Below are 27,483 nucleotides of genomic sequence, written 5' to 3' on the forward strand. Positions count from 1 at the left end.
GGGGACCTTCACGTTGAAACACATGACGAGGTAAACTCGTCAACGGGAGGGGCAGTGGTAATGTTGGGAGACATCAGGAGAAAACAGCGGCAGAGTAGTGTTTTCAAAAAGTCGAGATACCCAGATAGACCAAGATGGGAACAAGCGTAACCGTCGCCGGACCGAGTCAGGCCTGGCCGGCAAAGCGAGCCATTGGATATCAATGTATACTATAGAATAGCGTCGTCAAGCACATATAATTGCTTTCCTTCTTCGGTTCCGCCGTCCTCTTGAAGCAGTTCCGATAAATCATGACAAGTGTGATCTTTTTAGCCGCCTCCCTTTCTAGACCCAAAAAAACGCCGTGTTCACCATCCGATGCAAAGACAAACCGAGGCAGAACGTCAGAACCCCCCTCAATCATCGCCGAAGCCGCCCCATTCGTCGTCGTCCTCATCCATACTATCGGCCTCCTTCTCCTCCACCTTCTCCTCAACCCACGGCAGCCTCTCGTCCTCGAGCGAATCCACGGCCTTGACGCGCACGGTCTTGACCGGCGACCGCTTGAGAGGCTCGACGAGCTTGCTAACCCTCTTCGCGAACGCGACAGCCTTCTCCTCCGCGTCATCCTTGATAATATCCGCCCTCTCGAGCTCGTCGACCCAGATGTCCACCCCGTGAAGGCGCAGCCCGATGGGCACCTTGCGCAGGTCGCCCTCGACCTCGAAGGGCCACTCGCTCAAGACGCCCTCGAGCGCCGCGACGCGGGCCTCGGCGTACTTGCCCTCCTTGACCCAGGCCAGGCCGGACGCGAAGGTCCGGCGCACGAGCAGCAGGAACTTCTCCATGCGCAGGACGTCGATGTCGGTCCACTGCCGCGACATGGTCTCCCAGAAGGCGGAGAGCCAGGCGGGGACGTCGTCGTTCTTGAGGCAGGCCGTCAGGCCCGCGAGCTCGGAGGCGAGGTTCTGCTGGGGGATCGGGCGGTCGCACATCCACATGGCGTAGAAGAGGCCCTTCCAGAGCTTGAGGGCGTCGAGGCGGGCGAGGGAGCGGTGGGAGCCGAGGAAGGTCTGGAGGGAGGTCAGGGCCTGGGTTCGGAGCTTGCGGTCTGTTTTTTTCGGGTGAAGAGTTAGTTCTGTTTGTTTCCTGCTTGTGCGCGTTGAGATTGTCTTTGCGACGGGGAGAAGGAGGACGAACCGCTTGAGGCCAGGTTTTTTATGAATGGCATGTTTTGTTCGTGGGACGCCATCGTGTTTGGGGTTTGAGCATGTCCTGCTCAATCTGAGGGCGTGGGTTGGTGTTGGGCGTATGATCGCTTGGTACAACTTCTCTGGGTGACGGCGGAGAGGCTGCTCTGCTCTGCGCTGGGCGGGATGGGAAAATAAAATTATTGTTCACCGAGAAAAACTGCCCCGCCGATCCTCGGTGTGAAATGGCAGGGGTACCTAATCGGGTCACCGCCTGGAATTCTGGGTCTGGGCGCCGGCTGGGGTGAGCGGGTCCCGTTTCGCGCCCGGTGCATCCACTTCGGCTCCGGCTTGGCGCCTGTCGGGCCCGACTACCTGTCTTCATAGCTCTGAATCAACGTCTTTGGGAACAGCACATACTTCAAATTTGCAAGCGATGTTGGGCTTTTCTGTTTTGAGGAGCCTGGAAAGATGTCATGTGTTTCGTCTTCTGGGATCTAGTACATACAAACCCATTGTGCGTTTTCCCACCTGCAGGCAAAGACATGGTGACAAGGGCTCCTGTTGACATTATTTTGGGCTTTATGATATGCCAATTGCGACAATCGGGTTCCCTCTCAGTACAACAAAAATTAAAGTGGATTACAAGACAACAGTCATTCAAGACTCTAAGCTCAGGTTAGAAAGGACAACACAATCAGATTCTTCCCGTTTGTGGACAGCAATCAAGTCGAGTAGATTGATAACAGACTTTTTCTTCAAAGAGGGTTTGTTTTGCAAAGGCCAGAGAGTTTAGTTTCCTTGGAAGTAACACTGTAAAAAGTGTTGGGCGTTTGTAAGTCTTTATTGGAAGGTGGCGGCTTGGTTGCCTTCTGGTTGCCTGTGATTTGCACGTAACCAAAACTATCATTCCAGGCTTTACCATGGTGAAGTCGTCATAGCCTTCATGAACTAAAACTTGAGAAGTATAATATGTGCTCTCGTCTTCTATAAAGATCTACCCTCCATTCAGCCATAGAGAAAATCACAAGATCAGCAAGCTTAACATGGAGCACCCATCATGGGGCCTCCTCCAGGCCTCTCATCAAAGCCCACCGCATCTAGTCCTGTCCACTTCGGTCGACAATGGTTTGATTTAATCTTCGTCTTCCCTTCATCCCTCGTGCGGGTTTACTGTTTCCGCTTGCTTTTATCTCTTCCGGCTGCTATCCGCGTTGGGACGGTTTGAGCCAAATCTCTGAATGACCCGACGCGAATACACTCGCGCGAATCGTTCGTGATGGTCTACTATAATGTGTCCCCTCGCGTCCCTTTGCCTTGAATCTAAGATATCCATATCCACCTAGTGCAGCGGGGCTACTGGGAACATCAATGGGTTCTCGCCAGCTACTTGACAGTAATTTCATCACCTGTATGAAGCCCAAATCATCACCACTACAATTCAAACAGCCATCAAAGCCTGTTTCTATCCTAAGATGACCAGTTGTGGTGTTTAAAAGACTCTCACTGCCCCGAGCCCTTAATGCCTAGTCATCCTCAACGATTCTGCCGTCCCCTTAAGGCAGAGCGCTAAGAAGATGCTGCGATGACGATCAAGACGACGTTGTCGGCAAGACTACCGAGGCGGTCTCTATATTCGGAGAGGAGCTTGCGCCGGCGAAGCAGACTACTGCCCGCTGGCTTCTTCAGTACATCGAGGTCATTGCAACTGCTTTGGAGTTACGCTTCACCGTCCTGTGGATTCGAATTACACAAGGCAGTGCAAAACAAGAGCCTGAGGGTTTCATCTTGGGTGGCCATTATGTCCTTTTGATTCGAGTTGTTCTTGAGGACGTTCGAATGCTCTGGTGAGACGGTCTCGCCAATGATGAACTTATTAGTCAGCAAGCGGAAGATTCTTTCATGGCTTTCGAAGAAGAATCGCGACCACTACAGAGCTACAATTGCTTGAATGAGGGATTAGAGTGCGCTGCGAGGAGACCGCGTAGAAGGAGGCAACAACGAAGAAGAGAAACATACGAAGAAATAACATCATCTTCTGATTATCAACAAAAGTCGGGGTTACCAAGGCGGCCAAAAGCATCAATTCCCGGCAGGCCCCATACGTCAAGAACGCCCGTGAGCATTCCATGCGAGACCTTCGGAACAAGTTCGATCACAACTTCACTACAACACAGCCCGCAAACGCGGCCAACCAAAATAACGTACTTGAAGACATTGCGAGGGTTTATCACACAGTCGCGAGGCTTGCCGAGATCGCCAAACCCGAGGTCCAATATCCCTTGAAAAAGTAGGCAGAAGGTTAACAATGCCGGTTCCTCGATAAAGCTACCGATACCGGTCACGAAAGGAAACAGCCCAGAAAGAAGGCGTATACGACGCGGAGACTTCTGCCGTGCGGGTCGGGCCCATGACGAGTCAAAACCGAGCGGGCAAGAGACAACGTCAAAGGTTTCATTCTCCAACTCACCTAGTATCACGTCAAGAACCTCAGTGTTTGGTTCGATTTCTCTAATGCTAGCATGGGATGGCGTGCTTGGCACAAATTGACCACATGAGCCGTCACGGTCTAGCTGGCCACCGCTACCCACCAGGCTCTCTGCTGCTTCCGGGGCTTTATACGGTTGCATGAAAACACCTCAAGATCTCGGCACGACTTTGTCGAACTTCTTCTGGGCCTTCAGAGCGGCAAGCTCGATGCCTTTGGCCTTAATCGCCTGAATGGCCAGAAGGAGCCAGCCTCCAGGTGAAACCGTCTAAAGCCTCGACAAATCCGGGGCACATCAGTAACGTTACCAAGATCAACTTTCTGCCCCTCGGCAGATAGGGGAATCCGGCAAAAACATTGCGACTTGTAAGCAAAGAATCATGAAAACAGCAAAAGTTTCAGACAAGCCTTGCCTCGAAAACTTTTTGTATCATCTTGCTTTTGCGCACCGGATTTCCATTATGCTGAGGATGAGATCTTATCTACAAACCCGCAAAGTACCACCCGCTCTCATTACCCCCTCTTAGGCATTTCCGGCCTTCTTCGAGCCCTCCAAAAATGCAATCTTCGAGTTCAGCTCTGTCTCCCGGTCCAAATTGAACTCTCCGATCATGTTCATCTGGTACGCAGCGACTTTCTCGACAGTAGCTCGACAGTAGCTCGCTCCTCCTTACGAATGGCCTCGATGAGCTGGACGTCAGCATAGTGGTGTTCTATGAGAGTAGCCATCGAGCACTCATTGGCAGCTGAAAAAAGCCTTGCTGCATCCTCGAGGTCGAAGTAAAAGTATCAGAATCAATGTGCCGAACCTGCCTGCCAGGAACAGGCGGAATAGTCACATTTGCGCAACACGGAAGCACCAAAAAGAAGCGTTTTGAGATGAGCCGAACCATCTAAGCCCATTTGGCTAGGTAATTAGCTCTCAACATCCCATGGTGGCTAGTCCGCCAGAATCACCATCCCATCCATATTCGGAAAGCCTGGAAAATTCTTTCATCCATGAAGTCCTTAAGCCTTTCCAGTTCTCTTGCCGCCCTCCAAGGTTGCGATATTGTTGTTCAGATCAATCTCGCGGTCCAGATGAAACTCTCCAACGATCTTCATCTGGTAGCTGAAGGCCTTCTCCATAGCAGTAAGCTCCTCCTCGTAAGTATCCTGCATCTTTTAGATTTCGGATTGATGTCTCTCCAAAAGAGCAGCGACCAAAGCTTCATGCGAAGCCATGAGAGCCTTGATATCACTCTGTTGAAGTTGGCGGCTGCTGCTGCTTTTGTTGTTGTTGTTATTGTCGTTGTTGAGGATCACGAAGTCTGTGATCTCCTCGGTGGTACACTGCATCAATTCATTTATTAGCACTATGCGCGATGGCCCATTGAAGCTCGACGGAAATGTAACTTACGCCCTTGTCATACTCAGCAGAGGTGCTCATAACCTTCTTGTTGTTCGATGTTCTCTTGAACAGTCTCATTGTGTCCTGAAGAGGAATCATTGTTAGATGGGCCTTTGTCCACGTGTCTGTAGCGGCAGCTAGACCAGACGGTTGGACTGAATAAAGATGAACATACCAAAGATATGGATGGCAGACGAGAGGGTGTAATAGCAGGTATTGTATGCGCGATGGAAGACTTGGTGTCGTGATTATTAAGAGTTGGGTTTGTGTGTGACTTGGAGGAAAGATGGAAGAGAAGAAGACGGATGGCACAAGTCAGCACCTCATTCAAAGTTGGGTACGTACCTGAACTGAGGGTGAAGTTGTTTGCCAACCTCGAGGGAAGGAGCCGAAATATTCATCTGACCCAGGCCAAACCACCCGCTCCTGCCTCTTGGACTGCAGCCTCAATCAAGTCTAATTCACCAGAAGCACCTTTGATTTAATTTTTGTTTTTCACTTTGCTCTCAATATTAGCTCGCCTAATTTACCTTTTCAAGGAGAGACGGACTCCCGATCCCTTCGATCTCTAGTCACGCACTTGGGCATCCGATTTCTTCCTCTCGCGTTACCTGCCCTCCACTCCCGTCTCCTTCACCATTTTCACCTCAACAACAACGACGATAAGTCGCGTCCTACTCTGGCCACTTGCGACCTACTTCGCCATCTTCTCCTTTCCTCCTTCATCGCTCTGGATCTCACTGGTAAGCTTCGAATACCTCTCCTGCGCGTCCTCCCTTTTTTCCATCTTGCCTCTCTATTTGCGTCTGCTCAAGATTCTGTTGGTGGGCTCCTTCTGTTTCGGCCGCCTCATCGACTACCACCACGTCTCTACCCTATCCCCGATCCCAACGCTGCCTCTTCCTTCATCTCAGCGCGCTTCTCCCGCACAAGGCATTTTTTTTTTTGGCAATGCGAAAGAATTTTCTCTTCAGGCGCAAACCTCTTCCTTTCCTCTTCACAATCTCGATTTCTCTTTGGGTATTGTTTTGTTTGCCCAGTCATCACCGAACCGGCATCTTCTCCTCAACCCTCTTCCCTCGACGCTTGATTCCTACTTTCTTCCTCCGCCAACCCGTTTTGCTGACACCCGGTCATCTTCTACAGCCCCGAAGAATCTCAGCCAACATGAATCAAGGACCTAAGACCCCGATCCCTGGTCTGGGCCTTCTCCCGACGAGCCAGACTCCCAACGGCGCCGTCATCGACACGTCTCAGTCCCCTTCTCCTCACCAGGTAAGCCCGCATTTCACTTTGTTTGAGTACCCAGCCTCGTTTTCCTTGTGCATCATCAACGCTGGTCTGCCTGTCTTGCTTTTGCTGGACCCTAAGAGGGTTGAGATGGTCAGGAGCTTGTGGAAGTTGAGGCATGGGGGATCGCCAAGGCCATTTGGTCTGTAACCTCCCGTCTGATGGGTTGGGGTGTCACCTTCAATGTACAGCTCTCGCCCGCCTCGGTCCCTCGGGAGACCTGGGTTGGTCCAGCTTGGTTATTTTACTCCATTCCCGACTCGCTCCTGCTAACCCCAGGTTGCGTGTCTTGAGGCATCCCCACTCTCCTGTTTCGGGGTAATGTCGTGGGCTGGGCCGCATAGGAGAGGCTGTGAGAAAATCCCTCCGGCGGTCACGCACTTTACGAGTCTTGTTCTGGGAATGCCGCAAAGATGCAGGGCACAGCACCGATGATGCACATTGAGGACTTCGAGTGTGGCTTACCTGTAGGACCTTCGTAGGAAGGCTGCTGACTGGGTGAAGAACGAGCAGGAAGACCACGATGCCTTCGATTCGAGCATCTACGACGACGAGGATAGCTGGACAAAGGACGACCAGGTGAGTTACCACATATCCAGACGACCCTCTCCGCACAGCAGTCCTAACCCGGAAACAGGCCGATAACGACGACACTGTCACTGGATCAGGCCTTCAGCAACCCGTCAACAATACCACGAACCACGTCGCCGACATTCGCGACCTTCGCCGACGCCTCACCAGACTTGAGACGAAGCTGAATGAGACGGACGTCGGTCAGAATGTGGCCAACCAGCGAGCTCTCGAAGCTCAGACCAGAAACCTTGCGATGGGCCGTTCCATCGATGCCTTGGGAGATGGCTGTCAGATTCGAGACGCTGAACAGAAGGAGGAGATCAAGGCTCTCAAGGCTGTGATTCTGGGAATTAATCGACGCCTTGATTACCAACAGAGCAGCCAAGAGAGCTACCGACAATGCTTCGTCACCCATGATCAAGTCGACAACAGGCTCAAGGAGAGCACCGCCCGTTTCGAGGACCGGACGGAAGCCATCGAGGGCCACATGGGAGAGATGGAGGGTCACATGGGAAAGATGCAGGGTCACATCAATCAGAGCCCCAGCCGCGGAGACATCAGAAGCGACCTCGTCATCTTCTTTGTCGCCATTGCGCTGCTCCTGGTTGTGATTCTGACTGTTTTCATGTAACTATCATCAACTTGGTCTTGGTAATATTGAAGTAAGCAAGGCACAGGACATTCGATCATGTAGACTACCTTCGGGTTCTGGGCATGGAAATCCTGTACAATAGCCAATGGCACACATCATGAGATGCGAAAGTTGCACCAATAGATCCAGATGTGACCTTCTTAATTTGTTGGCTGTACGATAAGCTCGGTATCGGAAAGTGATTACCTCAGTATGCGTTTTGAGAGCTTTTCCGAGAATATGAGGCTTATTTCTGACTGTTCTTTGGCCCTTTGGGAACCATCTCAGCGTTCCACGTTGGGGCTGGGCGCGGTCGTCCCTGCCTGCCTTTTGCTCTTGCCTTCTTTGCCCGCGCACTTCACTTTTTCCAGCTTCTTCCCAAAAACAATTTTTTTCCCTTTTGCTAAGCGAAGGGGACCTGATTCTGTTTTTTTTTTTAAACCTCGCCTTTCTCGTCGGGCTGCGCGGGTGTTGACCTCGCGCCTACTTCCTCCCGTTTCCACCTCCCGACCTCTCAACCTCACATATTCCTTCTCATCGTCTCCGTCTCGTCATCCATCACCATCACCAAACCGGATCACGAGCTATCTCTTCAACGTATCCCATCAGACAGCAGTACGCTGAAGGAAATCACGATCCAGAAACTTCGTTGTTACTATCGCCGACCTGACAGAACACCAGAAGCCCTCTTCGCGCGTCTCTCAACTTCGTTTCCCCGTCGCACTGCCATCGTCCGCGTTCTTTCCTCAACGAGATTTCGCCCAGCGCACCGAAAAACCTTTCCCTCTCGACCGACCGACCATATTTATTTTTTCCCTCTTTTTCCCTCTCGGTACGTGGGATCTCGGCTACCTCACCTTGCCCTTCTTCGCCTGCAGCCTTCGACCGGTAAGTCTTCTTGTCTTCTTTTCCCTCACCTCCCACCTCCTCTTCTTGCGCACCAATCTCTCACCCTCCTCCCAACTTTCCTCCACACCCTTCCTCACAACAAGATTTTCTCCTCGCCATACTTCTTCTCACACTCTACCGTCTCTCCTCCTCCACCCTCACCTCGCCAAGTTCAACTTGCCCTACGCAGGTCTTTTGCGTCTCTCCTTCTACCTGTCCTTCTACCTGCCCTTATACCTCATTTTTCCAACCAGACTTTTTTTCCACTAAAAATATTTTCCCTCAAAGTCCTGTCCCTCCCATCGCACTTCGATCTTGGCGTTCCTTCCTCCCTTCTACACTCTTCCCGCCTCACAATCTTTCCACCTCACACTCTTCCATCCAACACACTCTTGACCATCACCACAACGGGTCTCGTCGAGACAGCGGTACGTCAACAGAAAGAACGGTTCAGAAGTTTTCCTACTGACACAACGCAAAACAGACAACGCGATGGACTCTGTCTCCGGCACCAAGCCAGCCGGCGCTGGCCAAGCTGCGGCTTCACACGATCCATATCCCGAGGTAAGCCCTGTCCCAGCCTCGTTTTTCTTTACGTCTTGTCATGCCCATGCCTGTCTACCACCTGGACCCTGAGAAATCGACGCGTCGGGAGATCTGGCTTGGGACACGACCCTGAGGCATGTGCGATTGCCAGAACCATTTGGACCGGTGGACCACTCAACTGTGAGTTGGGGCGTCGCCCTTCAGGGAAGGAGATCTTGTCGGGTTAGGGTGTCGACCCTCGATTGGCAACAATCCGGGATGGTCCAGCTGGTTCTTTGTCGTCGTCGCACCCTTGACAGCTCGGGGCCGTCTCCTACTCTTCCGTTTCGGGGGGCGGTCGTGTGGGGCGACCTCGATGAAATCACTTCAGTGTGTGTCTGGGATGCTTCCGACTGCCACACTCACTGGGATAGCCAATAACTCTGACAGGTGAGGCTACCTGGATGAATGGTATGTCGGCTCCCAAGACTTCGAGAATTCGTGCGCTTTGCGGGGCACTGTGTGGACCGTGGCGACGACATCGTAGATGCTGGGCATGACTTGATGTACACTTTGAGAACTCCGAGTGTAGCTTACCGGTGGATCTTTCCGCTGACTGGGTGAAGAATCAGAATTCGAGCGCTGAGCTCTTACATCTCTCTATTTCCCTCGCGATTGATGACAGGGTGAAGATCTTGCCCTCATCCCAAACATCACTCCACAGACTTCTGACCTTGTGCTTCATTCGTTCTCGTGGGCACGTCAAAACTTAGATAGACTTAATAAATCATCAAATTAATGTTTTACAATGTCCAATGCCTTTTACTGAAGAGCGAATTGTCTCTGTGTTACGTGGCCGAGCCCGCATTGCAGCCTCTGATTTACCTTTTATGCGGATTAACGGCCACGCTGGAATCGATTTGTGACATTACCTATGTCAAGGAAGCTCAATGTCGGGCTTGCGCTTGTTTTGACTGCCTGAGATTCTGCGATTTTGGCGCTCCTTCCTGTAGAAGGCTTTCTCGCTTGTCCACCTCACTCCCATTCACCATTCACCTCACTTTCGCCCGGCTCCTTCCATCTGGTAGGTCGGTCTAAAAATTCTTCCTCCCCTCCAATCTTCATCTCATTCTTGAGTTGTTCTTGACATCTGATTTCTTTTACGAGCTGCCTTGGATGCGACGCGACATCTACACTGGTAAGCCCTCCTATCCCTACATATCACCGCGTCCTCCGTCGCTGACAAAACTCTGCGGGTTCACAGTCACAATGGCTTCTTCGCACAACTCTGCAACAGTTCGAGGCGGCGCTGATGAAATCGCCAGCCAGAATGATGCTGCGCAGGTAAGGAAGACAAAAATATCCAAGAGGCCCGATGTACGCGTGGGCGACGTTATTCCCCAACCGGAGCCTGCATGCGATCTATCGGCGATATTCGACTGACATGACCAAGAATCAGGTCATTTCATCCCAGAAGAATCACCTGGCGCCCAGCGCCCGGTCCGATCTACTTGCTTCCATGCCCTCCAACGAGGTATTCACCAACCGATTTATTCCACCTACTTCAAATCTGCTGACCATCCGGATACCAGAACAATGAGGTGGCCTCGGGTTCTTCCGCCCTCGCCAACAAAGGCATCGAGAACCGTTTGACCCAAATCGAGCGAGACAACAAGCACTGGAAGGAGAATCACCGAGAGATTCTCAAGTACCAGCTGAGACAGGCAAAGAGTATCAACAATGTCACGGCCAGCTGCGCCGCTGCCAATGAGAACGCAAAGAAGATCCGCGGCGATCTCATTGTGGCCAAGCAGCAGGCGTCTGAGATGATCAACGTGGTCGACGGTCGCCACCGAGCTGCCAACGACGAGCTGCGCAAGGAGATGATCGATAGCAAGGCTTACATCACGAAGATTGAGAACGACAATGCTGGCTTGAACAAGGAACTTCAGCAGCTGAAGAGCGACAAGGATGAGCACCAGAAGGAGTTGGACAAAACTCGCATTCGCCAGGAACAGTCTGACCAAATGCTTCTGGGCATCATCGCTGTTCTCGTCGCTATCGTCGCTGTTCTGGCTTGGGTTATTCTTCGTTGAATCAGGGGATGATTGTACTGGGCATTGGAGCCACAATCGTAAACCGAGTTCCTCGCCGGAAAGTTGCGGTGGTATCAGGTTGTGCATGGTCAGTCACGTTAAGCATAGGCAGCATGGCATTGGTCTGAGAGAAGTCCGACACGTGATGGTATTTGCAGTAAACAAATGATTCTTAATAAAACTAAGGTATCTGGCTGAATCGAAAGAAAGGGACTAACCGGTCGAAGTTCTGATCGTTGAGACCACCTCAACGCGTTCGTTGATACACCACCGCCACTCAAGCCAAGCCTTTCTTCTCACTCGATGCATCCGCACCCGAGTCGCCATCGCGGTCCCAAATAGCCGTCTCCATGGATGGGTAGACCAAGTCGGCATCCTCCTCCCGCCACTCTTCCAAGTCCACCAGCTTCCACTTGGCCCTCAAGAACCTGTTCCGCACCTTGTCCGACATACCAATCATGCGAATCTGTACCGTCTTGCCAGAATGCATCCGAATCTCGTCCTTGAGCTCCTTCAGCGTCAGAATACCAGAAGTATCAATGAACGGCACCATGGTGAAGTCCCAAACGACAACGGCAAGCGGCGTCTCCTTGAGCCGAAGCTGCCGCTGCGCGCGCAACCGCTCGAGCCGCTTCTCTGCCGCGACGCTCCAGTGCCTCTCGCGGTCGTCCTGGCTGAGACTGCTCTCGACGCGGGGGTACACCAGCTTTATGGCCTCCAGGGTCGCGATCTTGGCCCGCTCGGCGTTGGGGAAGAAGACGGCGTCGTTGAAGTCGACGACGATGGTGTCGCCGGGGATGGAGATACCGGCATTTTCGGTACGGTTCTCGGTGCCTTCGTTGCGGTCGTTGTTGCTGCCGACGATCCGGGTGATGGGTTGAGGGACAGAGTTTGTGATCTCGGCCGAGCTGGAATGGATCTTGGGCTTGACGAATGTCGAGCGCAGCATCGTCCACGCGATCGACCAGGCGACGGCGGCGCCGATTCCGATCTCGGCACTGACGAAGATGGTGACCCAAAATGAGACCATGGAGGCGACAAAGTCGGCGAAGGAGATGCGCCAGAAGCGGTAAAACAGAGACAAGGGGCCGAAAAGATGAATAACTGCCATGATCTATGAAGGATGCCTGGTTAGCTCTTTGTTCAAGATCTGCTTTCAAGATGAGGGGATGCTTACAATAATGGCGGAAAGAGTCGTGGAAGGGAGCCAGTACAGTGCTGGTGAAAGGACGTAAAGTGTCAGGAGGATAAAGCCGGCGGTGAACAAGCCATTGAGGGGACTCTTGACACCACACTCAGATGCAACGGCTGTACGAGACATAGCACCGCCGACGGGCATTGTGCTGAAGAAACCGTTGACAATGTTGACTACTCCGAGGTAGTTGAATTCCTGGCTTTGGTCGATCTGGTAGTTGTTCTTCCTTCCAAAAGCCTTACCCACAGCCAAATGCTCGAGCGTACTGGCAACAAGAGGGGCAACAGCTCTCGTCGCGACTTTGGAGAGGAGGTTTGTCTCGGGAACGGAAGGCTTCGTGATGCCGTGCGTACTGACTTGGCTGACCTTCCACGCGTAGTCGGCCTTATCGCGACCGCGGTTGACGAGGTAGCTGATCAGGGTGAATAGAACGAGAACGATCACTGCTCGGGAATTGGCGACGAGCTTGATGGCGAAGTGTCTCTTGCCCCATTTCTTGCCGACCTTCTCGAGAGAGATGAGGATGATGAGAGTTCCCAGCCCGACGCCACACGTTGGACCATCCCAGTCGGGAAGACGCCTGAGCACGTTGCCAATGACGTTGAAGACCCCAGATGGCACGTTGGACAGACCAACCAAAGATCCGACTTGACCGAACAGAATGACGAGAGCTGCGGCTGAGATGAAGCCTGTGAGGACGGGGAAGGAGACGTAGTCGAGAAGGAAGCCGAGACCGAAGAGACCGATGACTAGAGAGTAGATTCCAACGAAAAGGGAGACGGATGTGGCAATCTTGGTGATGTCAAAACCCTCTTCGCTCAGGTCGTGTACGATTTCGGCTGTTAAGAGACCCAGAATGGAGGTTGGACCCGTCGAAAGATCTAGGTGTTCCACGATGTCAAAACTCATCACTTCATGGAGAGAGTTCTTGACTAACCTTTCGAAGTGCCCATGACCACGGCGAACGCGGCTGGCAGCCAACTTGAGTAGAGACCGTTGGCGATGGGAATAGTTGCGATCTTGGCGTATGCCAGGGACTGCGGGATGAGCATGACACCCACCGTCAGGCCGGCGATGAAATCCGTGATGAGCCATTTTGGTTGGTATCTCGGCAGCCACTGGACGATAGGAACCTTTTCGAGAAGGTAGACACCCGCAGCAGATGGGAGTTTGGGAGCCCCTTGAACAACAAAGTCTCGAGCCCGGTTTAGACTGGAGTCCGTCACGAACTCGCCCTTGACGGTTTCGATTTTTCCTTTGATGTTGACCATCTTGACGACGTGTTGATATGTCAGAGCACGCAAAAGACGAAAAAGACCAAAGGACTCAAAAGAGTAGGGAAGAGTTTTCTGATGTGGTTTGACACGAGAACAGACAGATTCGTTTCAGCAGTTGAGATGATTATAGTCTTCTCATAATAAGGGGTCGTTCAGTCGTTGCTGGCACCACTCCCAGCCTCTTCAACTCATGTTCTGACGGTGTCCAGAGATAACAACAGTCCAGTCAGACCCGCCCAGTTGCTGATGGCGGCGTTCTTTATGCTCGAATGCATCACATCCGATCCGCGCATTGCAGCTGCCCGCCTGCGCAAGTCCTCCCGTTGCAACACAGACCACATGGGATAGCGACCTGAACCTTGGACGAAGTCGTCCGCGCTGCGCACATCGTAACCAATACAGACGTGAAGGAGGGTTGGGCGTGAGGGGTCAGGATCTTGGGAGGTGTGAGCCAAGAACACACCAAGAGCAGCGCACGTCAACGACAGCTACAACATCACGGAGCTGTACAACCACCACCATGACGACCATCACCACCACCAGGAAAGCAGGAACTGCCGTACCCCCCTTCGGACGACATTCGGTATCCCCTCACATGCCGACGTGACCGGGTCTAATGCAGTTCATCACGGCTTGGTCATTTGGGCATCTCGTAGTTCACATTGGTGGGAGTTTGGCCGGATGGGCGTCGTGCGGTGGTAATGACCCCTCGCGCGGAGTCGCGCCGCGAGCATAGGCAAGTCAGTTATCCAGCAAGCCCCTGGGAAGGGTGACAATTGCTGCTACTCCAGCAAGTCCATCACTCCTCCAAAAATAAGAACCGCTGTCTGAAGGAGTGCATGCGGCAGTATGCCTATCCAACTCAATTTGAAACCAGCACATCCTGACGACGGCTAGAGGGAGCGGGAGAGCAAGGGCGTGGCAAAACAGACGGGCTGCAGATCACATGTTGCCAGGATTCGAACCTCTTTGGATGGACCCAGTTGGAGAAAGAGGACTTGAACGTCCTAAGAATACGCTACTCGTACATACATTTCGGGAGCAGTCACACACTTCATTCGTACGGCGCAGCAGGGTACGGAAGCCAGATTTGGAGAGGGAGAGAGCACGCACATCAGCTGAGAACGGACTTCTCGCACCCTCATTCGCTGTGTCTTAAGACCAGGAAACCCTGACAATCCCATCTTTATTTCTTCGTTTCTACGAGAGCACGTAGTCATTAAACTCTCTATGGGCAGAATCTCCCATCCTTGGCGCACCAGAGCCGCAATGCTAAGACGACTGCCAAGTCTGTTTGCTTGGCTCCCTCGTGGTTCTGCAATTCATCAAAGCACCGAAGGGTGTCTTGGCGGTTGCACATCGAATCTGTGCGACCGATGTGTCTCAGAGGAAAAGGGCCCGCCACCGCGCAACAGAATGAGAGAACGAAAGACCGTGGGAGAAAGGCCGAAGTCGAAGGCTGGCAACCCAGAGTCCCCAAACACCAGGCCAAGAACGCTCCTGAAGGTCTCGGATGACCCCCATACGGCTTGGGTTGCATGCATTGGCACCGCAAGGTAATCTTGGCGGCTAGAGCCTACCTTACTGCGAAGTACATATCGAATTTCCTCATCGGGATTGGTGAGAAGAGATAACAGGCTCACATACCTAAGACAAGCGTCCACTTGGCTCTTTCTTGTCCTCTCCTTAGCCCACGAGCACGCAGTGGTGACTGGGTCTTCGTCGTCATCTGCAAATGCATCATCGAGCTTCTATGTCTGGCCAAGTGAGGCTCCATAGTAAGCAGACTGGGTCCCTTCAAACTTCGGTCAGCGAAAAGGGAACTTTTTGTAACGTCCTAATACGGTAGCATCTTCGTGTCGCTATCTTCCTTCTTGACGCTGGTCTTACATGTACCGCACGTTAGCTCGACGCGGGCGCAATCCCACATCCCTCGTCGTCGTTCACTCTCGCCTAGTCTTCCCGCGCCGCAAACTACGGGCCAAGACGCGGGGTACATACCCGTCCAATAGCGCTCCCGTCACGGTCGTCGGTCTTAGCAAGGGGCCTGGTCCGCCGAGCGACAAAACATAAATGCAATGACGAGGCACGATGTCGTGTGCCGGTGTAGATGTGGAAGCAGTCTGGTCTCCACCGTCCTTCACACCATCCCCGAAGTTCCCTGTCCGGTGGAGCAGACTGTCTTTCGATACGACGGGACAAGCTTTTGATTTCCCCGGCAGAAGGTGGCATGCCAAGCCCGCGAATCAGGTGCCGTGTTCCGGACATGGATCACCGGGATCACGCCCGGCACTGGCCGGGGTTGCGCCGCCCGTGAAGTAGGACCTTCCGTGTACACTGAGCGGACAAAATGGCAGTCTACCCGCCTGCGATTAACGAGCACGATTCGGCGAGGACGGGTTGTGGGCCATGAGGAGCAAGAGCCGTGAGTGAGTTTCTACATCTGTACTCACCCCTGTCGCCGTCGTTTGGGATGTATCGATCAAGATGATGCAGTCACACCGACCAGGATGGCGCATTCCTTTCGAAAGGTCGGCGTTAACTGGCTGCTCGGTGATGTAGCGTACATTTGTGCAAATATACCGGCGAATGAGGGTGGGATGCGAACTTCGATGGGATGGCATTCGCTTTCAACCAGGGGCTGGCTTGCCTTTGCTCCAACCGCCGCCCTCACATCACTTCTGTCGCCTTTACCCCTCTTCTCTCTCCAACTTCCAAGAATAGGCCTGGATGCCAATCGCTTGCGCAACCTAAGACCTTGGAATTTTGAATTCATCGAGGAACATCCACGCTATTGCCGCGGCGGAAAAAGACTGGACGAAGACGTCCTTTCGCCAGGGCCTGGCCTTGCTTGTCAGCTACGGTAGCCGCATCCCTCACGACTGGTGAAACGGAACTATTGGCCCGAAGTTGGTGGTGTTCTCCCTCGGCGTCGTCCGTCCAACGTGCGGGGTTCCTCCTTGCGCCTCGAGCTCACATTGTCACCACCTTCTTGATCCTTCTGTCTTTTCCGTCTCCTGGTCATACCAATCCGGTGATAAGCCCCAGCGACATGGGAGCGAGGGGTAATGCTTCCTACAACGAGAGCCTGGCCGCATCCCGCGGGGGTGTGAACAAGGACGATAGCCTATGATGTTCTTGTCCAACCACACCGAAGTCGTGATCACGAACATGACCCCTCTTTCTCCTAGATTAGATCTATTCGTAGGACGGTAACCTAGTATTTGCCACGGACGTCTCTCGGAGACCTGTCGGTAAGATCATTCGGTAGGTGTCGATGAGTGATGTGTTCAACGACATTGTTGATAGACCACGAGTGTGTACGTGGTCTGCTTCTAGTTTGAGAAGCGAAGGAGGCGATCTATGCGCGGCTGACTGAATGGTGATACAAAGCCTAGTCTTGGCAGCGGCAACTTAGTAACCCGTTGGGTTTGGACGAAAGTTGAGAGCAGACGGCATGGATACCCCGTCTATGCCCAGTCAATGACGGAAGTTTGTTGAGTTAATTTCGAGAACCTCTGTTCCTCGGCTGAGCAGGGACAACAGATGGAAAACTCACATAGCATTGGTATGACGGTTTGAGAGACCACAGTGTCAAGAGAGATCGTAGACATCATTGACTAGTTGCCAAGAATAACAAAATGGTATTATTGAGAGATCAGCAACTATTGTGGACTGTACAAATGACTTTTTGCTGCAAATGTTTCATCAGAGACAACGAAACGAAACGGCGAAGCACGGGCATCCGAGCAGGCCAAGCTGTCATGTTTCCCGGATAGAGGGCTTCCATTGTGGCAGTGCTCCTTCAGAGTTCCTCAGTTCGAGTGCCATCTTCCTCCTCGAGGGCGTCCGGCAGAGTGATCTCATCATTTTCGGCGCTGCGGACCTTCTCCCAGAACTTCTCGCCGTTCTCGGGGTCCTCGGCGAAGAGGTGGTCGATAACCATCTTCTTTGGTGTTTCTCCCATCCACTGGAACAATGAGAAGTCTCTGAATTCGTCGGCGCGGAAGATTTCGAGCATTTCGAGGGGTTCATCGCCGATATTCTCGACGAAGTGGCCCATATTCTTTGGGACGATTCCGACGTCGCCGGGCACGTAGTCGAAGGTCCTGGCGTTTCCTTCCGAGGCGAAAATCGTAACTCTAGCACGTCCCTTAATGAAAAAGGACCATTCATCAGCATTCGGGTGCCAGTGCATTTCTCTGAGAGCACCAGGCTCAATAATAGCATGAGCAGCGGCGACGGTTTTGGAAATCGGGAAGTTGTTCGAATCTGTAATCCTGACTTCGCCACCAGAGGTCTTCTTCGGTTCCTGAGCTAGCATTTTGTGGGTGAACTGGTGCTTCGACTTCTTGACGCCTTTCCCAGTGGGGGCTTCGTGGTCGATCGAGCCGGGGGTAGTTCCCTGGAAGATGTACTTTTCACCGTCAGGGATATGGGCGAAAATTTCTGGTGCCAGATTGAAGTTCTTAGAAATGACGGAGCGAGGCGTGTGAGCTTTCGATCGGTTAGTCTTTGGCCAGAGAAGATTGGGGGAATCGGACCATACCGAGCCAGTCCGTCAGGATAAAGGTTGACTCCTCGGAGAATCTTCCGTCGTCGAAGATCAAGAGGAATTCGGTTCCGTTCTCGCCGAGACCCTGGAGGGAGTGAGGAACACCGGAAGGGAAGTACCTGTTTGACGCTCGTTAGCTCAAACTGGGACCAGATGCTCACGTCGTGGAAAACTAACCAGAGGTCGCCCTTCTCCAAATCATCAATGAAGTTGCCGCCTTCGTAGTCAATAGCAGTGACGCGAACACTTCCGTCGAGAACATAAGCCCATTCAGCTTCCTTATGCCAGTGCAATTCACGAATCACACCCTCGTCAAGTCGCATGTTGACACCGGCCAATTCGACACTTGTAGAAAGCTCGCGAACCGTGGTCTGTCGGGTCCAGCCGCCCTCCTGTAACGATTCAGTCAGCCAAAACTACCAGTGCTGCGCCTTGAAGTGTAAGACGCATACCTCAATGCGGATGTGGGAGTCGGCGAAGCTCCAGCGCATGTTGGCCAGGTTACCATGATCCGTGCTGGGAGGTCGCACGAGATCAGGGTTTTGTCTGGATCGAGCCTCATTCCATGGACCAAGGACAGAAGCACCAAGGCCATTGCGGTATGGGAGCGGATCAAGTTCGTCGCCCACCGAATCGATGGGCCCGTCGTACTTGTCCTTGTGACCCGGAGTGTAGGGAGGTGATCCGGTGCGATACTTCGTGGGGAGACTGTGCCCGTCGAGGAGACGCTGGCGAGGGCTGTCTTGGATGGGAACCGCGAGGGTAGGAGCAACGAGGCTCAAAACCGCTCCGGAGAGGAGCGAGAGATGCATGATGAGTGTAGAGAAGGAAGGCCGAGGAGTTACTTTGCAGGACACCGGCTGTCTTGTGTAGTACACCCGAATGAATAGCTATCTGGAGCCATTGGCTTTTATATCCGTACGTTTTAGCCAAGACGCGAAGATCCTCGGTACGATACTGGGAAGTTTTCGGGACCTCAAAGCTGAGAGCTATTACTGATTGACCAATGGGTACAGCCTTCGACCCCTGATGGTTCGTTCCGACGAATCGACAGCTATCAGAAGTTGTGTAAAGATTACGGCGCGCAAAGGTTGACTCCGAGTGAATGCCGACGCTTCTCCGCAGCCTGGCCAGCTATCGAAAGGGGTAAAGAGCTCGATTGAACTGCTTGGTCGCACGATGCTGCGGGGTACGCTGTAACGGCACAGCTCTTATCCTTACCCCAGGCTTCGACCCCCGGCCAAGCGCTTAATGATTGGCGATTTCAGCGAGCTAGCTATTTACTTGGCCGGCGTTTTAACGGCATCTTGGACAAGTCGCCAAACTTGGTCTTGATGGCTCTTCAGCCGGCCGATGGTGAGGGGAACGAGTTCTTGGAGAATGGTAAGTCTACCGGGGAGAAGTGCGATGACGCGTCTTACAAGCGAAGTACGTACCGTAGTCTCCTAACTCCCACGGTAAACATACATCAGCATCGTCATTGTTGAGCGGGAGTATTTGTTGAGTGCATAATCAGTAGAACTGCGCCTGGCTCTGAGCAATTAAACCAGCATGGATCCTGTGTTACGCTTCATGAGAGATGTTGTAAATGCATCATATCCAGTTATACGAAGTATTTGATATGACTTTTTCCGAGCTCCTGCGGCAAGCTTTCGAGAAACTCGCCAGTGGATTCTCATCATTCCATGAAGTGTGCGGGACAAAAGGAGTTCGAGAAGTTGATAAGTCTTAGAAGAGCTGAAATTTATTTCAAGTCTTTCATTGGGTGAGCTTGCTTGTTTCAACAGATCTTCCTTGAGACCCGATAGCAGAGAGATGGTAATTCCACATAAATACGTCAAGTACGGCAGCGTGTCCTTCGCAACAAAGCAAACACCACGAAACATGTACTCAAGACGACGAACCAAATCAGTCATCAATCTATAATGAAAAGCGCAAGTAGACCAGGGCATCGCAATGAAAGCTTGCTATGATGCCGAGTTCTGAGAGAAACTTTCAGGATGTTGCTGGATCGGTTGAGGTGAAGAGAGCATATATGATTGATGTTATTATTGAGTATTAAGGTCTAAATATCTCTTCTAAGTCTCCAATTTTCCCCTCAACTTCGCTGCCTCGTCTATCCTCCAGACATAGTGAATTAATTAAGTAAATGATAACGCTTCTAACCAGATGCCACCTAATCCCAGAACAGATTCCTTGCTCACAGAGCAGCGAAAACAGCAACAGCCAAGACGGCGAGAACACCGACAGGGCCCTGGACAGAGGCACCGTTGACACTGACAGGAGTGACAGTAGAAGTGGCGGTAGCAGTGCCGTTGCGGCTGGTGACAACGTTGGTGACGGCAACGGTGCGGGTGCCCGGGGCAGCAGCAGAAGTGAGAGCCGCAGTAGCCTGAGAAACTCTGCTAGAGATGGCAGCGGAAACGGACGCGCGAGAGGCGGAAGCAGAAGCGCGGGCACTGCTGGCGGAGGCAACGCGGCTGGAGACGGAGGCAGCGACGGAGGCGGCAGACTGAACAGCCGAGGAAATGGAAGCTCTGGCGGAAGAAACGACGGAGGCAACAGTGCTGGCGGGACCACCACCTCCAACGACAGCGGCGCAAAGCCGGCCAGCGGCGGGAAGAACTTGGTCTAAGAATGGAGGTCAGCATCTTTGAACGGCCGGGAGAATCTTTGGAACTCGTACTGGTAGCAACGTCAGCGCCGCAGCTGCTGACGATGCAAGGACCACCAGCGACGACAACAGCCTGGTAGTTTGCAGGGCTGCACAAGCAGGAGAGATCGCCAGCTGTGCACTTGGCAGAGGCGGCGGCGTTGTTCAAGCAAGTAACAGCGCACTGGGGGATGCCGTCGATCTGGGCAGCAACAAGGCCGGCAACTGCAACAATGGTGGCGATGGAGAACTGCATTTTGAAGGATGGAAGATTGTCGTGAGACTTGAAGAGTTGAAATTGTTTGAAGAAGGGATATTTATTGAGAACGAAAGAGTTGACTTGTTCGAGTGAAGCGAATGGTCGAGTTAGTCGAGTGAGTTGGATGAGGTGAGTGAGTCGGATGAGTCGAATGAGTTGAATGTGATGACGAGATGAGAAAAAAGATGTCGATGAGTCGTGACAAAGACCCCTTCATATAGTTCTTTGGATTCAATCAGTTTCCATAGAGAAATAGGTTTCCGGGTAGCTTTACTCGGCGTTCGTACTAGCTTCCCGAGCGAGACAGGACCGTTCTCGTCCTCTAGTCCACCACCTGGAATGCTCGTTGTTGCTTGCAGCCACACACCAAACCGAATTCGTGAGTGAGACAAGGCCTTGTCCAATCGGAGCTTTTACTTCATATTCTTCAGCGTCTTGGTTCCTGGGACAGAGCATGGGAATGCGAGCTCGTTGAGAGAGGCAGTCGCATGGCCATTAAGACCGGATTCCGCAAACGATACGAGTGCTGAGGCCGTCCACCTGGTGATTCGGCCTGAGAGCGTCTCGGTTCTTGGGAATTCTTGACATCATATCGTTCTTATTTTAGGAGAAGAGCCTGCTGAAGTCGGCTTGCTAGTATGCAATCGTCTGTTTCAACATTTTCCTGGGTGTGAAGTCATGTGACGCGTCCGGAGTGCTCTCCGAGAGCTTTTCAGCAATTGCATTCAACGATGAACTTCAAGAATACATTCCAGCTTACCTAGAATAGAATACGCACCGAAAGTTCCCAACAAAGTGATTCTTGACTGCGGCGGACTGGGAAAAGGCTTGGCGCCCAACAGAGGAGGCAATTCCTGATCGTAAATCTCGCAAAATATGACTTGAATTATGCGAGGGCTCAAAGAGGGTAACGAATTCTTGAAAAGTAAAGTAGCTAAGAACATCCAGCTGCAATGACCATGAAAGCCCATTGTAGCTCAACCTTCACTGGGCTGCCACGCGGGCTCTAGTCCCTAGACCGCACGACCGACCCCCTCCCGGTTGTGCTAAGCAAGCCTCGAACTTACGTTTCGTTCCAACAACGTACGCCAAGCATCTCGCCAACACAGATGAGGAGCAAGCTACCTTGTGGCTTCACACATTGGTCGACGAGTGGAACACAGAAGACGGCTTGAGGCTTGCCCACAGGCGGCAGAGACGCCCGTCGCGACGGAGCAGATAGAAAGGTGGTAACAGAAATTACAACATAAGCTGACGCTATCTAAAACTATTTGCTACATGGTACAAGAAATCTACACGATGCATGTTTTTGCGCTCCCGAGAGCACCCATTTGACCTGAGTCCTTCCATGCGATCCGTTACATGTCTAGTCCGTCCCGTACCATGCCGCCAACCTAGACAAAAGAAATGAGTGAATGAAAGGCCTTGCGATGTCCGATTTCCCGCAACCTTGATATCCCAGTTGATACAAATGAAAAAAAGACAAAGGAAACACTACCATAACATAATCATTCATTCGTTGTTGTATAACACATATTCCCTATTCGTTGTCCACCGTGTATTGGAACAATAGTAATTGGTGACGGTGATTTAGTCGCTCTTGTCACCCTCCGATTGGGATGACGACCTCAACGCGCGCAAGTCGCTTCGTCGCATGACCGCACTGTAGAGAAATGATAGTCAGTATCGTGCTGGGTTTCAGCAAGGGGGAAGGAGGTCGACTTACATTCTGCCACGCTCGTTGGGGTCCCGCACCACCACCAACTGTTCCTTCTTCTTGTCGTTGTCCTTGGTCTTGGTACGTGACGACGACTTCTTCGACTCTCCAGATGGCGAAGACAGGCGCACACGCAGAGAGCCAATTTGCTGCTTGAGGCTGTCGACTTCGGCCACGGACGCCTCGTACGAGGCGCGGAGACCATCGAGCTGGGCGTTGACGGCTCCGAGTTGGGCCGTCAGCGAAAGGTTGTCCTGGCGCAGCTGAGGGACAAGAACAGCCTCGGGCTCCAAAGCCGCAAGACGAGCGGTAAGCTGGGGAACTTGACCGGCTTCGGGCTCCAGAGCTGCAATGCGAGCGGACAAGCCGTCTCTCTCCGGTTCGAGAGCCGAGACACGGGCGGCGAGGCCGTCCCTTTCTGCGGTGAGTGAGCCGAGCTTGACCGCCTCTCCCTGGAGCTGTTCGTTACGCTCCTGAAGCTCAGCGATGCGTTGGCGAAGCTCCTCCATGACGGCGGGCTCAGAGGGAGTGGATGCGACGGATTCGGCCTTCTCGGATTTGGCATCCGCCTCGGCCGGGCCCACTTCGGGTGCAGGTGGGACCTCCGGCTCAGTCTCCGGAGCCGCCTTCTCGGCCTGAGACGGAGCATCAGACTTGACGCTAGCAGCATCATCCTTGACCTCCTCGGCGGGTGCTACGTCCGTAGGAGGCGCTGGGGGTGCGTCCGTAGGAGCTGCTGGCGGGGCCGCATCGTCATCTTCGGCCTTGACGGTACCAGCATCGCTGCCGGCATCACTCTCTGACACGACCGAGGATGCAACAATAGATGGCGCGGCTGATCCCATCAAGGACTCTGCACGGCGGAGCTCGCTCGTGACGGACTCGTTCTCATCCTTGAGAGAGGCGTTCTCGCCAGCCAAGGATGCATTTTCCTCCTTCAGCGAGGAGTTCTCATCCTTCAGGGTGATGCGCTCATCGGACAAGCTGAGAATCTGAGAAGTGTGGTCGTCTTGCTCACTGAGGAGCGATCCGACCTGGGACTTAAGGGTGGTGTTCTGTTCCTTGATGGTCTCGATGCGGGTCTTGAGCTTGTCGTACTTGGTCTGAACACCTTCGAGGTCCTTCACGCGGGTGTCCAGCTTTGCCTTGCTGATTTCAAGCTCGCCCTTGGTGATTTCAAGAGTTTCGAAGCGAGAAAGGAGGTCGGTGTTAGTGGTCTCGAGCTCCGCGACTCGGACCTCGATCTCTTGTTTCTCGGCCTCGATAGCGTTGAAACGGTCCTGGATATCCTTCTTCTCGGTCTCAAGCTTGTCGACGTTGGCCTCGAGACCCTTCTTCTGTTCGTCCAAGTCGTCGATGCGAGATTGCAAGCCCTTGTTGGCTTCGGCGAGGGCTCCGTTCTCCTTGTTGAGAGCGTCGACTTGGGGCTTGTACCTCTCAGCATCGAGGCGGAGAAGTTCTCGCTCGGCAGTGATGTCTCCAATCTCGGTGCCCTTGCGTACAAGCTCGGTCTCGAGTCCGGAAACGCGAAGCTTGAGAGCATCCTTGGTGAGCTCAAGGGCGGCGACTCTCTCGATGAGAGCACGCTCGGTGTCCTTGGTGACGGCGTGAACGTCGCCGAGGTCCTTCTCCAAGTTGGAGCAGCGAGCTTCGAAGTGCTCTCTGATTTTCTGCTCAGATGTGAGTTCTTTCTCAAGTTCGGCATGCTTGGAAGCAAGTTCGTTCTTAGAGCCTCTCTCTGAGGCAATCTGAGCCTCAAGCTCGCTCGCCTTGGCCTCAAGCGTGCTAGATTTGGCCTCGAGCTCACTGGACTTGGCCTCGAGTTCATTAGACTTGGCCTCGAGTCCATTAGACTTGGCCTCAAGCTCATTAGACTTGGCCTCAAGCTGACTGGTCTTGATCTCGAGCTCGCTGGACTTGGCCTCCAGATGCTCCTTGACGTCCTTGAGCTCGTCACGTTCTCTCTCCACGTACTCAAGCCTCCTCTCACGCTCACTAAGGGTGCTCTGTACGTCGTCAAGAAGTCGGCCCTGTTCCTCAAAGTCACGGACGACCCTGTCCTTGATCTTCTGTTCCTTTCTTCGTAGTTGTTCCGTGAACTCCTTGTCCGAGGATAGTGTTGAGAGCCTCTCAAGGGCGTCCTCAAGCTTCTTGTCGGTGTCGGATTGCTTGCCAAGGAGGCTTCTTGTCTCCTCTCTCATGCGTGAGATCTCCTTGTGGAGACCATCTTCGACTCTCTCACGCTCACGGAGCTCATAGGAAGAGATTCGCTGGATCACAGGAGGAGCGGGGGCAGGAGCTGCCACTTCAATGCGAAGGGGCCGTTGGATGGGGGCGACGATGTCAATACGGGCCCCACGGAGGCTGGCGGGCTTAGCCGGGGCGACAGGCGCGGCTCTGGTCTTCACGACTTGCTTCTCCGAGGTGACGACCTGCTTTTCTGGGGCAAAAGGCCTCGTGGTGCGAGTGGCAGCGAAGGAATCAGACTTGCTGGGGTATGAATCCTCATCCGAGGCCACACTCGTTGCGTTGGTGATAGTGGATCGAGAGTCGAAGCTGTACTTGGACTCGGTGTCAGAGTCGTGGCTGTCGTCGGCGGACGGATATGTGGGGTCCGTGTTGGAACGCCTCCACGGCTTGTCAAGCTCAGGACGTCCTCGGAAGCGGAGAGAGGGAGGCTTGAACAGCAAAGGCTTGCCGCTGATGCTCTTCCTTCTCCAGCTTCCGGAGGAGCTGAGGCTCAAGTCGGACCTGTTGTCTGAGGAGTGGTCCATGTGTGACAGTGAGACGTCAGACACGTTGGCGTTGGACATGTCAAGACTCTCAAGGGGTATGCTGTCGGGGATGGAAACAGACGGGCGCCTCTGTCTGCCGATGAAGCGGGCGACGCGCCCCTTGGTGGGCATGGCATCACGAGTTGGAGCCATGGGGTTGTTGGTAGATGAAGATGAAGAGTGGAGGTTCGGTCAAGAGCGAATGCGCTGGTGAGATAAGATGGGGTTTTGTTTTTGTTGGTTTTCTCAAGTTATGTGCCAAGCTGGATGTCTGATCTGGGGCTGGTGAACTTTGCTGGTGACATTGAAATTGTATTGGTGAGTTGATGAGGGGTAAAGTTGCATATCGGGTCTGCTAGGATCTACTATCAAAACAATGATGAGATCGGAAGAAGTTCTGGATGGGCGGCAAGTTGGTTTTGTCGAAATATCCAGAGCGTGGTGTTGTGGAAGGGAAGAAAAGGGAGAGGCAGGCAGGGCGATCTACGTGCAACACCAACCCAACCGGCAGAAAGTGATATTCGACACTGCCCGCCTTGATCCGTGGCCAGCCCCAGCACGCTTACCCCCGTCCAATAGGGCACATACGTCGAGCAATTCCAGGCGGCCCTCGAGCTCTCGAGACACGACATGGTCAAGCCGGTCGAGCCAACGCCCAGGGGTGAGGCGTGGCACCAAGGCGGGCCCAACTTGTGCCTCCACGGTTCTCTTGAGACCGTTTGGCGGGAGAAGCAGCATACTTCCGGACCGCAGGATAGCGGCGACATTGCAAACGCAACGTCGTCACTTTCTCGAGTCCAGACAAGGATGCCTTGGGCTAATTGGGCCATCCGGCTGTCAGGAGGAGCAAACCACGCTTTCCAGGGTTCTAGGACCGCCCCCATGGATTCTTAGGCCCCGGGTCAGGATCCATTTTTACATCCCGCCTTGATGGGGGCCCAAAGTGCGGGAGGCCAGGGGGGCTGGACCAAGGGTTTGGGCAAATGGGCTTGATGAGGAAGAGAGAGTCACCCTCCCAGTGCAACTTCTAATTACTCAAGTGGCGAGGAGGAACATGTGTAAGTCTCCAGTTGCTTCACGACTCGTGTTTTCCAGGCGCAGCCGCGAAGTCCTGAGCCATCCCGAGCCGCAACGTCTTGGATTTGCTGTGCTCAGCTGCTGTTCTCACCCCCCTCTGAAGTCAAGTCCTGCCAATAACTTTGTGTATCCCGTCCTCGCGCAGTTGTTTGTCTCTTGGACGGCGGTTTTGTCGAGGGCCGAACACTCTCGAAGCCCTATTTTGCAGGGGTCGAACGGGCCACAAGGGAAAAGAAACACGAATCAAACGGGCTTCGCGATGATAAGATGAGTCAGGAATTCAAGGAGACATGGTCTATCAGCCAGTCAACTCGGCAGGGCAAACGACGAAAGTGATTTGGGCCGGTCGTGGTCTATTTTCTCCCGGTTTTTGTGCGCATGGCGTGTTGCGATTGCGGGTTGGGCATCGTTGGCTTGACTCTGCTCGGGTTAGGATGGACAGTTGGGACGAAATGGACAAGGGTGAGATCGCATCGCATTGGACATGGACACCCATTTCACTGCAACCTGCGAGTTCCCGGAGACGACCGGGGGTCTCGACTCGGACGTGGTGGCAGTTGATTCGTCCGCAGTGCGGGCCGAGCCTTGTCACTGAGTCCGGACCCCGGCCGGTATCCCGTCGCCCTTCGCCTTGGTTTGCCTCGACGAAGTGAGTGAAGGTTTTGGGATTCCAGGCTTTTTTGCTTCGAATAGGAAACTTTATTTGCCGTTTGGTGATCGCAAGCTCATTTGGCAGACGATGACGCTGACTGCTTGACGCGTCTGACTGTGTGCTGATAATCTGGCTTATCAGATCAAGACTCGGGACGAGCAGTGACATCCACGTCGCGCCACCCGAATTCCAAGGGGCCAACGATTCTCACAAGAAGCTTGCTTCATCGGCTAGTCATCGTACCCAAATGGCGGGATTCAGGCCTCCGTCGGAG

General features: G+C 53.2%; 8 protein-coding genes across 8 annotated transcripts; 2 read left to right on the forward strand and 6 right to left on the reverse strand.

Moving 5' to 3' along the window:
* Positions 1–395: 395 nt before the first annotated feature.
* CkaCkLH20_08779 (uncharacterized protein) lies at positions 396–1,231 on the reverse strand (the record flags this gene model as incomplete). Its single annotated transcript, XM_038891494.1, has 2 exons — positions 396–1,090; positions 1,180–1,231. 2 exons carry the CDS (start codon positions 1,229–1,231, stop codon positions 396–398), a joined length of 747 nt encoding a protein of 248 aa, XP_038743130.1.
* A 3,434-nt stretch (positions 1,232–4,665) lies between these two features.
* On the reverse strand, positions 4,666–5,125 carry CkaCkLH20_08780 (uncharacterized protein; the record flags this gene model as incomplete). Its single annotated transcript, XM_038891495.1, has 3 exons — positions 4,666–4,812; positions 4,861–4,989; positions 5,057–5,125. The coding sequence occupies 3 exons, from the start codon at positions 5,123–5,125 to the stop codon at positions 4,666–4,668; spliced, it is 345 nt and encodes a 114-aa protein (XP_038743131.1).
* A 1,089-nt stretch (positions 5,126–6,214) lies between these two features.
* On the forward strand, positions 6,215–7,541 carry CkaCkLH20_08781 (uncharacterized protein; the record flags this gene model as incomplete). Its single annotated transcript, XM_038891496.1, has 3 exons — positions 6,215–6,322; positions 6,809–6,916; positions 6,975–7,541. The coding sequence occupies 3 exons, from the start codon at positions 6,215–6,217 to the stop codon at positions 7,539–7,541; spliced, it is 783 nt and encodes a 260-aa protein (XP_038743132.1).
* Positions 7,542–10,223: 2,682 nt separating this feature from the next.
* CkaCkLH20_08782 (uncharacterized protein) lies at positions 10,224–11,050 on the forward strand (the record flags this gene model as incomplete). The annotated part of the gene is made up of 3 exons (XM_038891497.1): positions 10,224–10,298; positions 10,414–10,488; positions 10,547–11,050. 3 exons carry the CDS (start codon positions 10,224–10,226, stop codon positions 11,048–11,050), a joined length of 654 nt encoding a protein of 217 aa, XP_038743133.1.
* Positions 11,051–11,327: 277 nt separating this feature from the next.
* CkaCkLH20_08783 (sulfate permease) lies at positions 11,328–13,516 on the reverse strand (the record flags this gene model as incomplete). The annotated part of the gene is made up of 3 exons (XM_038891498.1): positions 11,328–12,164; positions 12,228–13,126; positions 13,183–13,516. 3 exons carry the CDS (start codon positions 13,514–13,516, stop codon positions 11,328–11,330), a joined length of 2,070 nt encoding a protein of 689 aa, XP_038743134.1.
* Positions 13,517–17,327: 3,811 nt separating this feature from the next.
* CkaCkLH20_08784 (oxalate decarboxylase family bicupin) lies at positions 17,328–18,889 on the reverse strand (the record flags this gene model as incomplete). Its single annotated transcript, XM_038891499.1, has 4 exons — positions 17,328–18,019; positions 18,072–18,196; positions 18,255–18,469; positions 18,530–18,889. The coding sequence occupies 4 exons, from the start codon at positions 18,887–18,889 to the stop codon at positions 17,328–17,330; spliced, it is 1,392 nt and encodes a 463-aa protein (XP_038743135.1).
* Positions 18,890–20,277: 1,388 nt separating this feature from the next.
* CkaCkLH20_08785 (CFEM domain-containing protein) lies at positions 20,278–20,986 on the reverse strand (the record flags this gene model as incomplete). Its single annotated transcript, XM_038891500.1, has 2 exons — positions 20,278–20,708; positions 20,764–20,986. The coding sequence occupies 2 exons, from the start codon at positions 20,984–20,986 to the stop codon at positions 20,278–20,280; spliced, it is 654 nt and encodes a 217-aa protein (XP_038743136.1).
* Positions 20,987–22,579: 1,593 nt separating this feature from the next.
* CkaCkLH20_08786 (uncharacterized protein) lies at positions 22,580–25,633 on the reverse strand (the record flags this gene model as incomplete). Its single annotated transcript, XM_038891501.1, has 2 exons — positions 22,580–22,652; positions 22,716–25,633. The coding sequence occupies 2 exons, from the start codon at positions 25,631–25,633 to the stop codon at positions 22,580–22,582; spliced, it is 2,991 nt and encodes a 996-aa protein (XP_038743137.1).
* Positions 25,634–27,483: the final 1,850 nt, after the last annotated feature.

The sequence above is a fragment of the Colletotrichum karsti genome (assembly GCF_011947395.1).
Source record: "Colletotrichum karsti strain CkLH20 chromosome Unknown Scaffold30, whole genome shotgun sequence".
Classification (NCBI taxonomy): domain Eukaryota; kingdom Fungi; phylum Ascomycota; class Sordariomycetes; order Glomerellales; family Glomerellaceae; genus Colletotrichum; species Colletotrichum karsti.